Source organism: Bos taurus, chromosome 11 (genome assembly GCF_002263795.3).
Source record: "Bos taurus isolate L1 Dominette 01449 registration number 42190680 breed Hereford chromosome 11, ARS-UCD2.0, whole genome shotgun sequence".
Lineage (NCBI taxonomy): Eukaryota > Metazoa > Chordata > Mammalia > Artiodactyla > Bovidae > Bos > Bos taurus.
In genome coordinates, this window is record NC_037338.1 from 19,360,089 (window position 1) to 19,377,938 (window position 17,850).

A 17,850-nucleotide genomic window follows, 5' to 3' on the forward strand; every position below is an offset into this window, starting at 1 on the left:
GAAATGTTTTAGATAACAAGACATTTTCCTGAAAAGCATTTAGCCATAACTATGAACAAAATTCTCAAAACAGATAAATCTTAAATTTCAAATCTGCTGACAGCTATGTTTTTGTTCTTTTCTAACCTACTCTCCATCCCTATAGAAGTAAGATTCAGGATAATACCTTTATCAGTTTCAAAAGACTAGAGTGGACTTTCTTAAGCATCTTTATAATAATTTAAACTAATTCAATAGGTGAAAATATAACCAGGATTAATGCCCACACTATCTATGTCTACAAAGAGAAACAATCTACATCTTACATTTATGAAAACAAGTTATGTAATCTTAACTATTAATGAGCACATTTAAGAATGCTCCAATGACATTTGTTTACAAGACATATGTTTAAACCTTTACCTAAACCCCATAATTTTAGTTTATGTCCCAAATAACAGAAACTATGTTCTTACTAGAAAATGTACAGAGCTCAACTAAAACCATTCTTCCAGCCTAAACATGAGTTAAAATAAAGTAACATATTTAAATTTCAAAGAATCTTTGACTTTTTAATTTAAGAATTATGCCAAATTTTTTTTCAATAAAGAAGAATCTCCTTATTAAACTGTTCGCCTTCATTTTAAGCAGAATTCAATATAATTGTATGGTATATGGGCTTTTCTGGTGGCTCAGACAGTAAAGAATCTGCCTGCAATGCAGAAGACCTGGGTTTAATCCCTGGGTTGAGAAGATCCTGATCCAAAAATCAAAATGAAATGTTCCTGCTACTGAATTTTTCACTTATTCTATCAAGTAGAATATATATATATATATATATATATATATACACACACATATATACACACACACTTGAAATAGATAATTTTCTAAAATGAAGAGGAGTTACAGCATTATTAGATAAATGAAAATGGCTAAGAAAAGGTTTACATCAAAAGAATTAAGTATTATATGATTTCTGGGTCACCAAGAATGAAAGTTCACTCTTACAGACTTGAAGTGAATTTCCAAATAAGATCATTTATGAAGTTATAATAGTAAGAGATGACTGAGCCTCAATGTATTAAAATTTATATTAAATGCATAAATTTCAAGCAAATAAAAATACCTTAAATAAAAATATTCTTAAAAGTCATAAATGATAACTCTAATCCCTGTGTATAAAAATTTAAACTTTTTATTAAACTTTATCATTGAATTACTTGTGCAGCAGTACCTAGAAGTGCAAGTATCACACGTGTCACCAATAAGCCAAAAATATTACTAAGAACTAAAACTACAGCCAAGCCACTTTCCAGACAAAATACTTACCCAATCATTGCTGTCTCTTTAACTTCGGCTTCTGTGCCATTTATAACTGAGTCCTGATTTTTGTCATCTTCCCTGTCAGTGACATCACTTGAAAAGCCCAACAAAGCTCGCACTCGTTTGGATTTCACATCTAGAATAGTATCTGTGTAACCCACCTCCTGTAGATACCTGTGTGTGAAGAGGATCTTTACAATTCAGACATACTGGAATCAGTACTCTACTACTGGATATCTAAATAAAAACATTTCTTTAAATTTACTGTCTGCATAAGACTGGACAGCACAGTACTATGCTAGTAGGACTCGCTAATAAATAATCTTCCAGCTGCAGATGGAGCTGTCTCTTGCAGTACCAGCCTCTATGGTCACTGAGAAAAACCAAAGAACTATACAATACACCATTCATTTATCTTAAGAAGAAGCTATTCCTTAATATATCTAATAGCACATTCTTTCTTCTAGGCAGGGCTGGAGTAGGCTCACTCTCAGAGGCTACTGAATTACTATTTCATAATAGTAATGAGAATAACCAGTAGTGTTTTTACACTTTTGATGTTACAGCATCACTGGATCAACTGTGATCTAGAGAGAATGTTTCTAGCATATATAGCTTCCTACATGACATACAAAACCACGGGATATTCCGAACAAGTCACTTCTACAGAAGGGAAGCTCTTATCCTGAGACAACTCTGCAATAAAAATAAACCACAGTTCAATTGTAGGATGTGGGAAGAGTGGGTGTACAGGTGTGTGTGCGCTGCAGAAAGGAGCAGCACAGAAAAGAAAGAATAGGTTTTGTATGGAGAGTTAAACATGGGTTCAAAGACCATTTCTTCCACTTTTTTCTTGTGTAGCATTAATTCTTCTGAACTTTAGCTTTCTTTCTCTTAAAAAAAAAAAAAGAGTGCAGTGCCTGGCATACAAAAGGTGCTCAGTATCTATTAACAACAAAAGATGACCAAAAACGATCAAAAGTGGCAGTGGTAGGAACACAAAAAAGGCAAATGTTAATAATAAAGTCATTAATAAGTGTAACAGACAATATCAGACATTAGATTATATGTAAATATCAAGTCTATGAAATGAAAGATAAAACAAAGATCAAAAAGATAAGCAGTCTAAGATCTGGTATTAAGAGTTATTATTGCTCAAAGAGACATCTCACAAAAAGACATGTAACCAAAGTGGAGTAAGTTATCCTATCAAGTCAAGGTATTCATTTTCAATCCTAGCCAATATCTATAGAAAGGTTTTGATTAAAATTAGTAATCAGTTGATTCTTACAAACAAATACAAAAGAATTATGTTTTCTATTTTTAACAAGTAATATTTGATACATAACTCACTTTAGGAACAAAATCACATTACAAATACTGTTTCAAAAACTCTCATTCCATAAATAAACTGGTTTACTAAATAGCTACTTTCTCATTCATTAATATTTCAGTTCAGTTCAGTTCAGCCGCTCAGTTGTGTCTGACTCTTTGCGACCCCATGAACTGCAGCACACCAGGCCTCCCTGTCCATCACCAACTCCCAGAGTTCACTTAAACTCGTGTCCATCGAGTCAGTGATGCCATCCAGCCATCTCATCCTCTGTCATCCCCTTCTCCTCCTGCCCCCAATCCCTCCCAGCATCAGGGTCTTTTCCAATGAGTCAACTCTTCGCATGAGGTGGCCAAAGTACTGGAGTTTCAGCTTTAGCACCATTCCTTCCAAAGAACAACCAGGACTGATCTCCTTTAGAATGGACTGGTTGGATCTCCTTGCAGTCCAAGGGACTCCCAAGAGTCTTCTCCAACACCACGGTTCAAAAGCATCAATTCTTCGGCGCTTAGCTTTCTTCACAGTCCAACCCTCACATCCATACAAGACTACTGGAAAAACCATAGCCTTGACTAGACGGACCTTTGTTGGCAAAGTAATGTCTCTGCTTTTGAATATGCTATCTAGGTTGGTCATAACTTTCCTTCCAAGGAGTAAGCATCTTTTAATTTCATGGCTGCAATCACCATCTGCAGTGATTCTGGAGCCCCAAAAAATAAAGTCTGACACTGTTTCCCCATCTATTTCCCATGAAGTGATGGGACCAGATGCCATGATCTTCGTTTTCTGAATGGTGAGCTTTAAGCCAACTTTTTCACTCTCCTCTTTCACTTTCATCAAGAGGCTTTGTAGTTCCTCTTCACTTTCTGCCATAAGGGTGGTGTCATCTGCATATCTGAAGTTATTGATATTTCTCCCGGCAATCTTGATTCCAGCTTGTGCTTCTTCCAGCCCAGCGTTTCTCATGGTGTACTCTGCATATAAGTTAAATAAGCAGGATGACAATATACAGCCTTGATGTACTCCTTTTCCTATTTGGAACCAGTCTGTTGTTCCATGTCCAGTTCTAACTGTTGCTTCCTGACCTGCATATAGGTTTCTCAAGAGGCAGGTCAGGCGGTCTGGTATTCCCATCTCTTTCAGAATTTTCCACTAATATTTAGGTTGGTGCAAAAGTAATTGTGGTTTTGCACTGTTGAACTTTGCCATTTGATACAGAAATACATTCTTAAATAAATGTGGCTATGTTATACATCATTTTAATGTGCATTTCTCACTTTATGTTTTTTTGCTTTAATGACTTGGTACTTCCTGCTTATTTTATATGTATTTTAGACTATGGAAATGATGTTAGACAAAAAGCAAATTCAAGCAATTTTTTTAAGTTCAAAATGGGTTGTAAAGCAGCAGAGACAACTCACAACATCAACAATGCATTTGTCCCAGGACTGCTAACAAATGTACAGTGCAGTGGTGGTTCAAGAAGTTTTGCAAAGGAGAGGAGAGCCTTGAAGATGAGGAGCACAGTGGCCGGCCATCAGAAGTTAACAACAACCAACTGAGAGCAACATCAAAGCTGATCCTCTTACAACTACAGGAGAAGCTGCCAAAGAACTCAACGTCAACCATTCTATGGTCATTTGGCATTTGAAGCAAATTGGAAAGGTGAAAAAGCTTGATAAATGGGTGCCTCAGAACAGAAAAAGAAAAATAAATTGTCATTTTGAAGTGTTATCATCTCTTATTCTAGGAAACAACAACAAACCATTGCTTGATCGGATTGTGATGTGCAATGAAAAGTGGATTTTATAGGACAACTGGCCATATTCATCTGACCTCTCGCCAACCAACTACCACTTCTTCAAGCAACTCAACAACTTTTTGCAGGGGAAATGCTTCCTCAACCAGAAAGAGACAGAAAATGCTTTCCAAGAGTTCATCAAATCTCGAGGCATGGACTTTTATCCTACAAGAATAAACAATCTTGTTTTTCATTGGTAAAAATGTGTTGATGTTAATGGTTCCTATTTTTATTAATAGAGATATGTTTGAGTCTAGTTATAATGATTTAAAATTCATGATCTGAGATCACAATTAGGCCCGCATGAACCTAATAAAATGTCATCTCTGAGAGGCAGTTGAGTCTTTTAAAAATACTTCTTGGATTGCCATCATAACCACTGTCATTAAAAAAAAAAAAAGACAAACAAAATCAGCACTTTAAGAACACTTATTTATTTATAAAAGGAAAACACACAAACCACTTTTAAGACCAAAGTGAAAGCCCACTTATTAAATACTAATGAAGTCTCATTTTCTTCTAACTTTGAGGAGATTAAAAAAAATAGAGGTAAGGAGAAACTTTACTATCCTCTCCCCATTATCAAAAGAATGACTGGCATGCAATCCACTTTGGAAACAACAGGTTTAGACTATTCACAAGCAAACCCAAAAGAATAAACCAGGTAGCAAATCTCATTTTACTGAGACACAAATCAAAATACCAATTTCAAATATAACATGCAAGGGTTAGGCACTGAGCTGATGAGTGGGTCTAGCCCCACTGCTTGACATCTGAATCTCAAACCAGCTCTGGTCCCTCTTTATACTCTCAAATTCACATTTTATAGGAGCGACTATATGTTAGCATAATATATACAAATTTGGGAAATCCAGTAAGTTCTTCCATCTATTTAAAATAAAGGTTAAAAACATAACTTAAAGATATCATGAGTAGACTCATATTAAAGCATATGTATATTCATGTAAAAAAAGTGCAAAGAAAAAAGTAACTTTAAGGGTACAGAATTCTTCAGACCATACATTTAAGCATATAATAAATTAGAAGCTCTAAACTGTACTTTTTGATAAAGCTAATCTATGGATAGATAAAGCTAATCTATGGATAGATAAAGATAATCTATGGATTATTTGCTATGGAAAGCAAATCTATTCTTGATAATCCGAGTTAATAGTTATTGAAAAATAAATTCCTCCATAGGGGAAAACGTGTTTAAAATGAAAAAGGATTAGTAATTCAATGAAGTTTTTTCATAGCAGATACTTTCATGAGATACTTACTGTCTGAGTAGTTGCCGACCTTGCTTCCACATTAACTGGCTGTTTTGTTGTGGCTGTACCTCTGTTTCATTACCTTCATCTGGAAAACATTAAAACATAAAAAAACTGATGTAATATACATTAGAGGACAACTCAACTCATTAGAAACATCCAATAAAAATTTATAAGATTAAGAACACTTCACTGTAAAGGATGTTTTGAGTGCATGCTGTGCTCAGTCATTCCAACTCTTTCCAATCCCATGAACTGTAGCCTGCCAGACTCCTCTGTCCATGCAGTTTTCTAGGTACGTTTTAGGACAATTTAAGTTTTAATTTCTATGTGCATGTGTGCTAAGTTGCTTCAGTCATGTCTGACTCTCTGCACCGCAGACTGCCAGGCTCCTTTGTCCATGAGATTCTCCAGGCAAGAATACTGGAGTCAACTGCCATGCCCTCCTCCAGGGATCTTCCTGACCCAGGGATTGAACCTGTGTGTCTTATGTCTCCTGCACTGGCAGGTGGGTTTTTTTTTTTTTTTAATACCACTGGTGCCTGTGAAACCCCTTAATTTCTACAAGGAAACTCTAAAATAAATTCATTATTGCTACTAAATTTCCCTGAGAGTTTCAGAACTAAAAATAAGGGCCTTTCCCCCAATTTTTAGGTAACCTGAGAATTTTCCTCTAGGACAAATGAAGTCACACAAAAATTAAATAAAAGTATTATGAAGCACCACATCAGAATGAGAACTAAATGCCCAGGAATGACTGTTTAGAAGGAAGGGGGAAAAAAAAGCCTGTCTGGTAAAGAACAGATAGATAAAAAATATTCCCAAACCAAGCCTATTTCCTTCACTAGTTATTAAATGAAAACCTCAAGCATTCTTTCCTTAAGACATTCTTCAGATGGAAACTTCCTAGGTCCCAGAGAGCTTAAAATTCATCATATGGTAGAAGCCAAATCTTTCAAGAAGAAGATAAAACAAAAAGAGCTTTCTCCTTGATAAGTCTGGAATAAAGAATTTCCAAACTACAGGATAGCTCAACTTTAAAAACATAAAAAAAAGTTCACACCCTCCATTAGCCCTTGATTAAACTATAAGAAACTGTGGTCTTCATAGGATTTTTATTCAAGTGGAGCTATAAGAGAGATTGGGGAATTTTCTTTTATGATACTTGATATAAAACATTTAATGTGTTCCAGATGCTGTGCTAAAAACATATACACTATTCTTTTAATCTTTACAACCTCCAAAGACAGGTATTATTACTATCCCCATTTTAAAGATGAGAGAGATGTTTTGCAGATTAATTGTAAGGTTTCTAAGTTAAAAATACAGCTGTGAGTATTGAAATCATGACTGCGTGACTCCAGAGCTCACGTTTTTCTCCATATGCTCTCGTTACAATGGGAAGAGATTAGAGAAACATGTAAATGAAAATAAGAATTAGATCTTGCATTTTCATTATTCTCTTAAAATAACCAGACCAAGTTCTGGGACATACCAGAGAGAGAGCAGGAAAGTGGGGGGGGGTGGGAGTGGGCGGGCAGGGGTGTGGGGTGGAGATTAACTCACAAAGAAAGATTACTTTGGGATGACTTCAAAGAACATTTACTTGAAAAAGAAAAAAGGAAAGAAAAACAATGTCTAAATAGTAAGGAAAAATAATACATTGTTTCCACTGACTGACACATTCAGGAACTGTGTGTATAACATAATATGTTCTTCCACTTCTTAGGTCAAGTGAGTAGCCTGTACTTGCCAAGTAAGAATATCTATACTGACATTTCAAAAGACCAAAAATTTCAGATGTGAAAGAACTTTTGAGATCATCTAATTTCCCATCAAAATATGCCTAAATCCTTTCTATACCATCCTCACATACACTCAACTGCCTTTGTCTACTTTGGTAGCTAGAAAGGTGAATTTTACTGTAAATAAATTATACCTTAATAAAAAATAAAGCCAAATCAAATAAGAATGCATCCTTACCCTCTTTTAAAAACTGTATTCTTGTATTGCAATAAAATCTGATCCCTGAGTGGTCATTTTATAATATATTAAAATATCAAACCACCATGTTGTATACCTGAGACTAATATAATTATACTTTAAAGAAAAAAAGAAAGGACTAACTTGTCTCAGTTAACCCAGCTCTGTGACAAAAACAGTAAGGTTATGAACTGCTCATTATTATATCATTCCACACTGGATCATGACTAGGCTCCAGATGACTGCAAGGGAATAAATGAAACCTTATATATATAATCACCAGTATATAATATAACCAGTCACAACAATCAGTAAGAATGAAGACTGTCAAAGACCTACAGAGCTTGAAGAGTCCTTATCTCCTTGGCAATGGATTTGAGGAAACTGCTTACCTTAGTTCTTTTATTAGATTAATGTATGAATTAATGATCTAAGGCCATGTCTGTGATCAAGACCTTAACCAAACAAACATAAGACAGGCTCTTTACTCAACATTACCAAATCTATTTTCCATTGACGCAGAGAAATAATCAATGGTATAGCTGTCTATAGAGCAGTAAGTTTCAACACCTGCAAATAATTATAAAGACAGAAATACTGATTTTGAATAAATTTCTCAGAAGTGAATTTTCCTTTCTCTGTTTTTTAAAAAAACCTGACTCTCTGGGTCACATGTGGACTTGATTTTCCCAACACTTCCTTATCCAGGCTAAACATTTAGTTCTCTCAATGGTTAGTAAGTACTCACCAACTATCAGATTCATTCTTACCTTATCATGTAAAAAAAAGTGACATTATATAAAAGTGAGGATTTTAAAGTGGGTAGGATTTCAATTTCTGGGTAATATTAAAAGTATTTGACTGGCATTTCAAGTTGGAGTAACAAGGACCCAAGTTACCCTCCTGCCTGAAGCAACTATAAAACAAAATAGAGATACGATGGTTAAGACACTGAACATCAGACAATGAAGGATAGCAATTCTGAGAAAAAGGAAGCAAACAGGTGAGCCCTATGATTGTTCCAGTTTATTGCCCTGACAGTTTCCTGATCATAGCATAAGGAGGAGAAACCAAAAGAAAAATGAAGATATAATGGCTGAGAAGTTCCAAATTTCATGAAAACTATAAACCCATAGATCCAAGAAACCCAACAAATCCCAAGCACAAGAAATACTGGGGAGAGGAGAGGAGGTAACTATACCAAGGCACATTATGATAAAATCGCTTAAAACAAATGAGAAAGAGATAAATCTTAAAAGCAGACAGAGAAAAAGGTCACATATAGAGAGGAGAAGGGGGCGGCAGAGGATGGATGGTTGGACGGCATCACCAACTCAATGGACATGGGTTTGAGCAAACTTTGGGCAACAGTGAGGACAGGGAAACCTGGCGTGCTGCAGTCCATGGGGTTGCAAAGAGTCAGACACGACTGAGGGACTGAATAACAACAAATACACAGAGAAATGTATGGATGACAGAAGATACCACGTCAGAAACGATAAAAGCAACAACATAAAGACTTTCAGACACACAAAAGCTGAAAGAAGGCATTATCAGCAGCACATGTGTTAAAGTCCTCAAGACCGAAGGAAAATGATATTGGAAGATACGGATGCACACAAAGGAAAGATAGGCACTGGATATCTATGTTTTTTACGTTATTTAAATCTCTTTGAAAGAGAATTACTGAAACAAAAATAATAATGTAGGGTCAACCTGGGTCAACCCAGGGATTGAACCCATATCTCCTGCATTGGCAAGTGGATTCTTTACACTGAGCCACCTGGGAAGCCAGTGAAAGGTCTGAACATCTCAGTTAGAAGGCAGAATTTGTTACTTTGGATAAAGACATTCTATTTTAAATAAGTATATGGCTTTTAATATTAAGCAGAAGAAACTGACGTATGAAAAATAAATAGATTTTAACATAACGTAAGTTATGAAATAGAAACGGTAAGGGTTTGCAAGTGGAACAAAATAGAAAAAAAAAGAAAGGAAACTAATTTTTGTGAAGAATATTTCAGAAAACATCTGGATTGTCAATTTTAGGAAAATACAATAAATGGATAAAATAATGAAGAAGGAAAAATCCCTGCTTCTTTTCTTTAATTTGGATACCCCACCTTCTATACCTTCTCCTAGTCACTGTCCTTATCACTTAATTTACAAACCCCTTGGTAATGCTCTAAGTTAGGCTCACATGCTTCCTCTGCAACCAAACTTTTACATCATCTTGAGTGAAGTTAATATTCATGTGGGTGGTTCACTTCAGCTTCTGCACAACCACCACCCTCTCTTAGCTGTCATGCCTTAGACCTTGTCATTATGAAGAACTGTCACTGATGCAAACTCACTTTCTGAGCATATCCTTCAGGCTCAATACTTCCAATTCACTAGGCACTTTGACTTTAGGTGGAACCTTAGATCAGGGGTCAGCAAACATTAGCCTGCAGATCAAACCCAGCCTGTTTGGGCTTCCCTGGTGGCTCAGATGATAAAGCATCTGTCTACAGTGCGGGAGACCAGGGTTCAATCCCTGGGTTGGGAAGATCCCCTGGAGAAGGAAATGGCAACCCACTCCAGTACTCTTGCCTGGAAAATCGCATGGACGGAGGAGTCTGGTAGGCTATAGTCCATGGGGTTGCAAAGAGTTGGACACGACTGAGCTACTTAACTTTCACTTTTCAAACCCAGCCTGCCACACTTAATCATTTATGTGTTGTGGCTGCTTTCAAGTTAACAACAGCCGAGTTGAGTAGTTGCAACAGGGAACAAATGGCCTACATATTACTATCTGGTCCTTTACAAAAGAGTTTGCTGACCTGCCCTAGATTGTAGCCTATCTACTTGCTTTGATCCATTAGCTTCCTTCTGTCTTCACTTTCTTTCCTTGCCAGTCTTAGTTCAGGGTCTATCAATTCAATCATTCTTTTGATAATGTCTCCAATTTTCTTGTCCCTTTATCTCTCCCTGAATCCAGCTGTTCACTATTTTCATTCTATTATCTTTTACCTAGGCTCCAATTGTACAAAGCAGCACTTCTATATAAACTCTGATTATACAACTCAATTGAACCCTTAACTTTTCTCAATCCTACTATTCCTTAGTAAGTTTGTCCTCCTGTTCATTATTATTTTAAACCTTCTCTACTTTTCTTAAACCTCTAATGCATTTTTTTTTTTTAACACAAAGTTTTTTTGAGTTTTATTTTTTTCCCCGGGTTGGAGATTCATCTTCTAACATGTATGCATCTCAAAACAGTAACAGGGTCTCGAATTGTTCCGAGCAGACATTAGACAAGCACAGGGGTTTGAAAATTCCTATTTAAAAAAATGGAAATTGCAGTGGGAAATTGAGAAGTCACACACGTGGTAGGGTGGTAGTTTATCCTGCTCCCCCAAAAGCTGAATCTAAACTTCACATTTTTTTACTACAAGGACCTGACCTGATGCTTGGGTGTGCTGAGTGGCACCAGGCCTTACCCCCAAAGGCTGTTGGTTCCCACTTCCTCCCAAAATGGCTCTGAGCAAGAAGGGACTCCTCTGGAAGTTCCTCCCCCAGCCTCCAAAGGATCGCCAGGGACAGCCAGGTCTCCTCTTCCCTTTGGAGACACTTTTCGTAAGTGTCACATTTCAGAAGGCCAGGGCTGTGTCACAGAGCCCCTGGAGATGGCTGGTAGATTTGGGGGCAGTTTGCATGTTTTCCCTTTGATTCCTGTGCTCAGGTTGGAGCCCCCTCCCCACATTTCTGCCAGAAAGATGTGGGGTCCCTGGAACTGGGGGAGCCACAGGTCTAAGGCCAGAGCCTTTTAAGGGTGGTTTTAAACACACTGTCCCTTCTGGCCCCTAACATTTGAGTAGCTCAAATGCTGGGGATTGCTGAAATCTTCTCTTCAACTTGATAAAAAGACAATTAGAGGAGGGTGGGATTGGCTACTAAGAAAAGTCCTGGGTCTTTGGTCTACCTCTCGGGGCAGACCCTGGCAGACTGTGAAGAGGGGAAAGAAGGGCAGGAGCATGTAGTCCCAAGCCCTGAGCACTACCAGGGAACCTGTGTGAGGCCTAAACAGGCAAGAGGAACGCAAGGAGGAAGAGGGAGCAGGGAGGATAAGCTGCCTGTAGTGGGGACCTACGGAGTGCCACTCAGCCACGCAGGTAATCCTGTCTCATACATACAGCTATTATGTTAAATACCCACCACTAGACCAAAACCCAAACCTGTAGACCCATCACCTAACTTCCTACATTCTCTCTTGGTAACAATAAAAGGCATGCACGCTTCTCCTGCTATTCTCCAGCTATGATCAGAATTTCTATTATTTCTACAGATACTTTCATATTTTAAGTATCGCTATTCTCTCTCCCTTTGATTAGTTCCTCCTCTAAGAAACATGTCACTTACACACACACACACACACACACACACACACACACACACTCTGTCTCTTCATTGACCCCACTGGTCCCTTCAGCCATTTCCGCTTATACCTTGCCTTCACCTCCACAACCTCAGCTTCCTAAAAGTTTACCACACTTAGTCTTCACTTTCCACAGTCTCCATTTCTGCCCTCAACTCTCTCCCAAAGCTGTTCACAATAAAGTTTCCAGTGACCTGTGTGTCACTAAATCCCAGAGATACTCTTCAGACCCCAAGGCATTAATCTATAATACTGAAGGATCCTTCCTTCCAGAAATCCTCTCTTCTCTTGATTTCCACTCTCCTGATTTTCCAAATCCTAGTAAAATAATCCTCAGCAGTTTCCTTTTCAAGTTTCTATTGTTCTACCAGTTTTCTAAATGCCACCATTCCTCAAGGCTCCATTCAGGTCCTCTTCTTACTCTGCCTAAGATCCCTGGCTGAGCTCTTCCACCCCACTGGTGTTGAGTGTAATTTAGTACTGCTTATGCTCTGAAATCTACATATTGCTGCTGCTGCTGCTGCTAAGTCGCGTGAGTCGTGTCCGACTCTGTGCGACCCCAGAGACGGCAGCCCACCAGGCTCTGCCTTCCCTGGGATTCTCCAGGCAAGAACACTGGAGTGGGTTGCCATTTCCTTCTCCAATGCATGAAAGTGAAAAGTGAAAGTGAAGTCGCTTAGTCGTGTCCGACTCTTCGCAATCCCATGGACTGCAGCCTACCAGGCACCTCTGTCCATAGGATTTTCCAGGCAAGGGTACTGGAGTGGGTTGCCATTGCCTTCTCCGAATCTACATATTAAACCCCTATATTTGGCTGGAGCTCCAGACTCACCTGTCCAACTGTATACCAGCTATTTTCATTTGATGGCCTAACAAATAAATCCAAACGTGCACCCAGCATCTTCCAAACACAGTTTTGGTCTAGTTTTTTATACTAGAAGTGTGGAAGTCATCTTTGCATCTCCCTTTTTTTAAAAAACCCTCCATCTAAACAAGAACTAATATCCTGCAGATTTTACTTCCTAAGTATTTCCTGAACACAATCACTTCTCTTCAACTCCATTGTTGGTACATTTGTCAAGGTAACCTTCCTCATTTGCCCAGGAGGTTGTAAAGTCCTCTAACCAGTCTCCCCATCTCCATTTTTCTCCTCTCTAACCCATCTTTCCAGTAGTCATGTACGGATGTGAGAGCTGGACCATAAAGAAGGCTGAGCACTGAAGAATTGATGCCTTTGAACTGTGGTGTTGGAGAAGACTGTTGAGAGTCCCTTGGACTGCAAGATCCAACTAGTCCATCCTAAAGGAGATCAGTCCTGAATATTCATTGAAAGGACTGATGCTGAAGCTGAAACTCCAACACTTTGGCCACCTGATGTGAAGAACTGACTCACTGGAAAAGACCCTGATACTGGGAAAGACTGAAGGCAGGAGGAGAAGGGGATGACAGAAGATGAGATGGTTGCATGGCATCACCAACGCAATGGACATGAGTTTGTGCTGCGGTCCATGGGGTTGCAAAGAGTCGGACACGACTGAACTTAACTGAACCCATCTTTCCTTACTGCTGACAGCATGATCTGAGAGAAAATCTGATCACCAAAAAATAACAACAAAAAAATGTCAGTGATCAACTGGTATTGCTCTAAATCTCAAGGATTCAATATTCAGCTGTGGAAACATGTTAATAACACTACTACATTAAAGTGAACTACAAAATTGGCAGTGCATTAGGAATTATTCTGTTCCTTCAGATACTGTCAAACATAGAAATAGTGTGGTCAAATGGGGAGAATTTGAGTTTTGGAGTCAGAAGATTATATTCCCATTCAGATCCATATTCCCATTAATAGCCGTGTAACCCCTGGGGAAATTTCTGCACTTCTCTGAGTTTAAATTTCATACAAGTAAAATGAAAATAATATTACTTTTATTGAATAATTACATTAAGAATTAAAGTTAATGTATATAAAGCCCAGCATATGATAGTTATATCAGATGTTTGATCCAGGAATTTAACCTGACATCATGTCAAAAACATACTAATCTGAAACGTGGTGATGGCTTTTCAACAATTTTTCTTGCTTTCCCCTAACACCTACTAACATATTAGTCAATTATATTCCTTAATATCTTTACAAGTACTACTGTTTTATTATTTGATGGGGTGATGAGGAAGACAGGAGAAAGAAAAAGGAAGAAATAACACAAAAAGATAATAAATGCTTCAGCTGTTAAAAACACTGTCCTGGTTACACAATGTCCCGTGGGTAAAAAAGTCCAAAACAATTTTGCACCTGAAATTGAGAGATTAGACTTAAAGGATGAGTAATTCTCTTGTACTGAAAGAAGAAATCTCTTACCTCCACGGCTTATACTCTTTCTCTCAGGATTTCAAGGGCATGATGTACTTTGTATTACACATCTCAAAGTTCCCATTAAAATTGTGGGGACCCAGCAAGACACAGTTATGTTGGTGCATGTTACCCCATGAATTCTGATCCTTCCAGTAAGTGCAGAACATAAGCAGAAAATGGGGAACTGCAAGAAAGGGGACGAGGGGAAAGGAAGGAACGTGGTGGAAAATGATCTAAATGACACTAAGAGATTAGTGCCCAAAGATATGCAGGTCAGAAAAAATAACTAATATGCAAATAATTAGAAACTAACTTGCAGTTATAAATACTGTTGCTACAAAATACTGGATATTAATTTCTTTTTACTTACTTAAACTTCCTTGAAAATTAGCTTACCAGAATCATAGCTTGGAGGCTTCATATCTCCCTGATTCAATTCTGTCCCATATTTCAACTTGTGGTATTTGGCTCTAACAAAGAAATAAGAAAATACAAACCATCTTAAAACACAGTTACATGAACCTTAAGATATGTAATAGGAGTAGTTATCAGTATGCAGTAGTCCTGACTAACTTTTAACTGTTCAAAGCCTTCCACAGTATCAAAGTCTTAATGTAAAAGTGCTTCCCATTATCATTTTGCTGTTATACCATCAAGTTCTGTTACAACAAAAAAGTAATAACACTGAGAATGATAAATCTTGTTTCTATAATTATGAATGAACCCTGTAACATTCTAGTTTCTGCAGTATTCAGATTTTCTTGAGGACTGCCAGAGTACAATTCTATCAAAAGCAATAGATAAGTTTGGATTGTGAAATAAACTTGAAAAAGACTAATCTTTCTCAAAATTGAGCTTTTTTATCTTTAAGAAAAAAAAGGTCACCCATAATACTCTGCATTGTCAGGCAATTATGCTTTGCTAAGTATGCATTAGAGTGAACAATCCAAAAGAGGGAGGAGGAATCAGCTTGAATTATCAGTGTTGAATAAGACATTCTCGAAGAAATAAACATATTTTTTAACAGTCAAGGTATCTTCTGCCTTTTTAAGATGAAGTCAGGAAGAACTGTGAACAGGAATATTTTCTCTTAAAAGTTAACTAGATGTTATCATCTCTGATTCATGTGATTTAACCATCTCAGATTAAACCATCTAAGATGAGAAAAATAATCCAAATAAGGTACAAAATTAAAAGGTAAACTAAAAATGAACCATACTTAAGGTTGTATATTTTTACTTGCTTGCTTCCCCCAAATATTGAGGCTATTATAATATTCAATATAATAAGACTGAGATAAAAGCAACAACAATAATAATTTGAAAAAACAAATAATAAAGAAGGAATAAGGGCTTCCCATGTGTTGCTAATAGTAAAGAATATGCCTGCCAATGCAGGAGACATAACAGACGTGGGTTTGATCCCTGGGTCAAGAAGATCCCCTGAAGGAGGGCATGACAACCCATTTCTAGTATCCTTGCCTGGAGAATCCTATGGACAGAGGAGACTGGTAGGCTACAGTCCATAAGGTCGCAGAGAGTTGGAAGAGACTTAGCACACACAATGGAATAGAGTTAGCATGCACTCATGCACGTAAGGGCAACCAAAGAGCCAAATTTGTAAGTTATTTTTTTCTTTATAAAATAACTGAAAAAAAAAAAAGACTAACTGAGCAGTTCGTTTAAAATTTTTATATTTCAAGAAAAGGATAAATAAAATGAAAATAATTTGCTCAAATGTGTAAAATATTGGAATTCTTCATCCTATTTTGAATTAATTATTTTTCAGTCATAGCAGGAAAAAAATGAAAATTTTATACAGAGGGGAATGTTAAGAAAATCTCTGAAAATTACAGATAACTGATGTTCTATTTCTTAAGGTAGGTGGTGGGTAATTAGTATTTTTTTATATTAATCTTTATATGTTTTGTATATTAAAAGTTTTGTGATAATATATACTCACTAAAAAGAAAAAAGAACATCTTTGTGTACAAATATGGGATTGAGCTTTAGACTTAAGTAAAAAAAAAAAATAATAATAAGGCACATAATATTGTATGTGTGTATGTGTGTGCATACATTTCTGTGTGTTTTATATGTGTGTGTTATGGTTTTTAAATGTAACGGTCAATCTTTAGATTTTTCAGACATGTACTTCATCTACCATAAGATGAGTAACAATACCTCCTATTAGTCAAAATAGCAATTAAAAGTAATTGGCCTGAAGACAGAATTAAAGCAGTAATGAAGTTTTATGGAGTTAACTTACATATTTTTGTTCTATATATATATATTTATATACACACAGATACATATATAAACACATATGAAAAAAAATTTCAAACCCAAAATGCTGCACTATAGTGCATCCTAGTGGTCTTGGGAAAAACTACAACAGAGTTTACAAAAAAAGGAATAGAAAATATTCTATACAATGTATATAACAAAACACTATGAATAACATTTCCAAAAAAATTAGATAAAGACAAAATAAAGAACTGCTGTGTTTGCTACAAGCCATGTTCCCATAAATCAGGGTCTCCTTACTGAATTGTTCAATTCACTGAAAAACAATTTACTCACAGAACTCAATTTAGTAACATTTCTTTTGAAGTCAATATGCTAAAATACCTTTCCACTTATATCATTTCCCATTGTTTTAACCCTTCATCTCACTGTCAACAATTTTCTTGTTCCCTAATCTTTTTCTATCTATATCTGACTCCACGTTAAACAGTAAATCTCATGCCTAAGAACTCTACATTTGATACATAGCTACGCCTCCCAACTGCCCTTTACTGGATAAAACTGCATGAAAATCATATAATTACAATATATTAAAGATATTAATGACATCCCATTATGGTTTTGTTTCAAAGTCAATTATTACATATGATATGCTTGGAATATAACACAGCATTCCAACCACCCTTCAAATGTTGACAAAAATAATTTGATTAAATCCAACAAACTGTTATTAAATTATTATGACAGATACTGCACTTACTGGCTGCTGGGAATAATGTGCAGCTTATAGTTGCTTAAGGGTAGAGGTAAGGAGATGAAGAAGAGACAGAAATGTAAATAAATAACACTGTGGATAAGAACTATGAGTTATACCAAATGTTACACAAATTCAGATAAGGGATTGTCTAATTCTGTCAAAGGTCCTGACAGTAGTCAAGGACAGCTATCAAAAAGAAACCTCAAAACCTGCAATCAGTTTTACAATCAGACAAATGGATTGCTGAAGAAGGTATTTTGGTCAGAAGGAACATCTTAAGAGTGGGGGAGGGGTGTGGAAAAGCACAGTGTGTGTGCGTGTGTGTGTGCATATGTACAGGACTAGAAAGAGGCCTGGATGTAAACGGCTTTACTCAAAATT

General features: G+C 36.8%; 1 protein-coding gene across 4 annotated transcripts in view; it reads right to left on the reverse strand.

Moving 5' to 3' along the window:
* The window catches only part of STRN (striatin), a 121,077-nt gene that overhangs the window by 57,663 nt on the left and 45,564 nt on the right, over positions 1 to 17,850 (reverse strand). For 3 of the 4 annotated variants that reach the window (XM_059891358.1, XM_005212644.5, NM_001206104.2), the window contains exons 3-5: positions 14,863 to 14,936; positions 5,720 to 5,798; positions 1,312 to 1,479 (exon numbers count right to left, since the gene is read on the reverse strand). In XM_059891358.1, coding sequence (XP_059747341.1) covers positions 1,312 to 1,479; positions 5,720 to 5,798; positions 14,863 to 14,936 — 321 coding nt within the window. The remainder of the gene's footprint in view (positions 1 to 1,311; positions 1,480 to 5,719; positions 5,799 to 14,862; positions 14,937 to 17,850) is intronic. The other variant, XM_059891359.1, reaches the window with a different exon arrangement.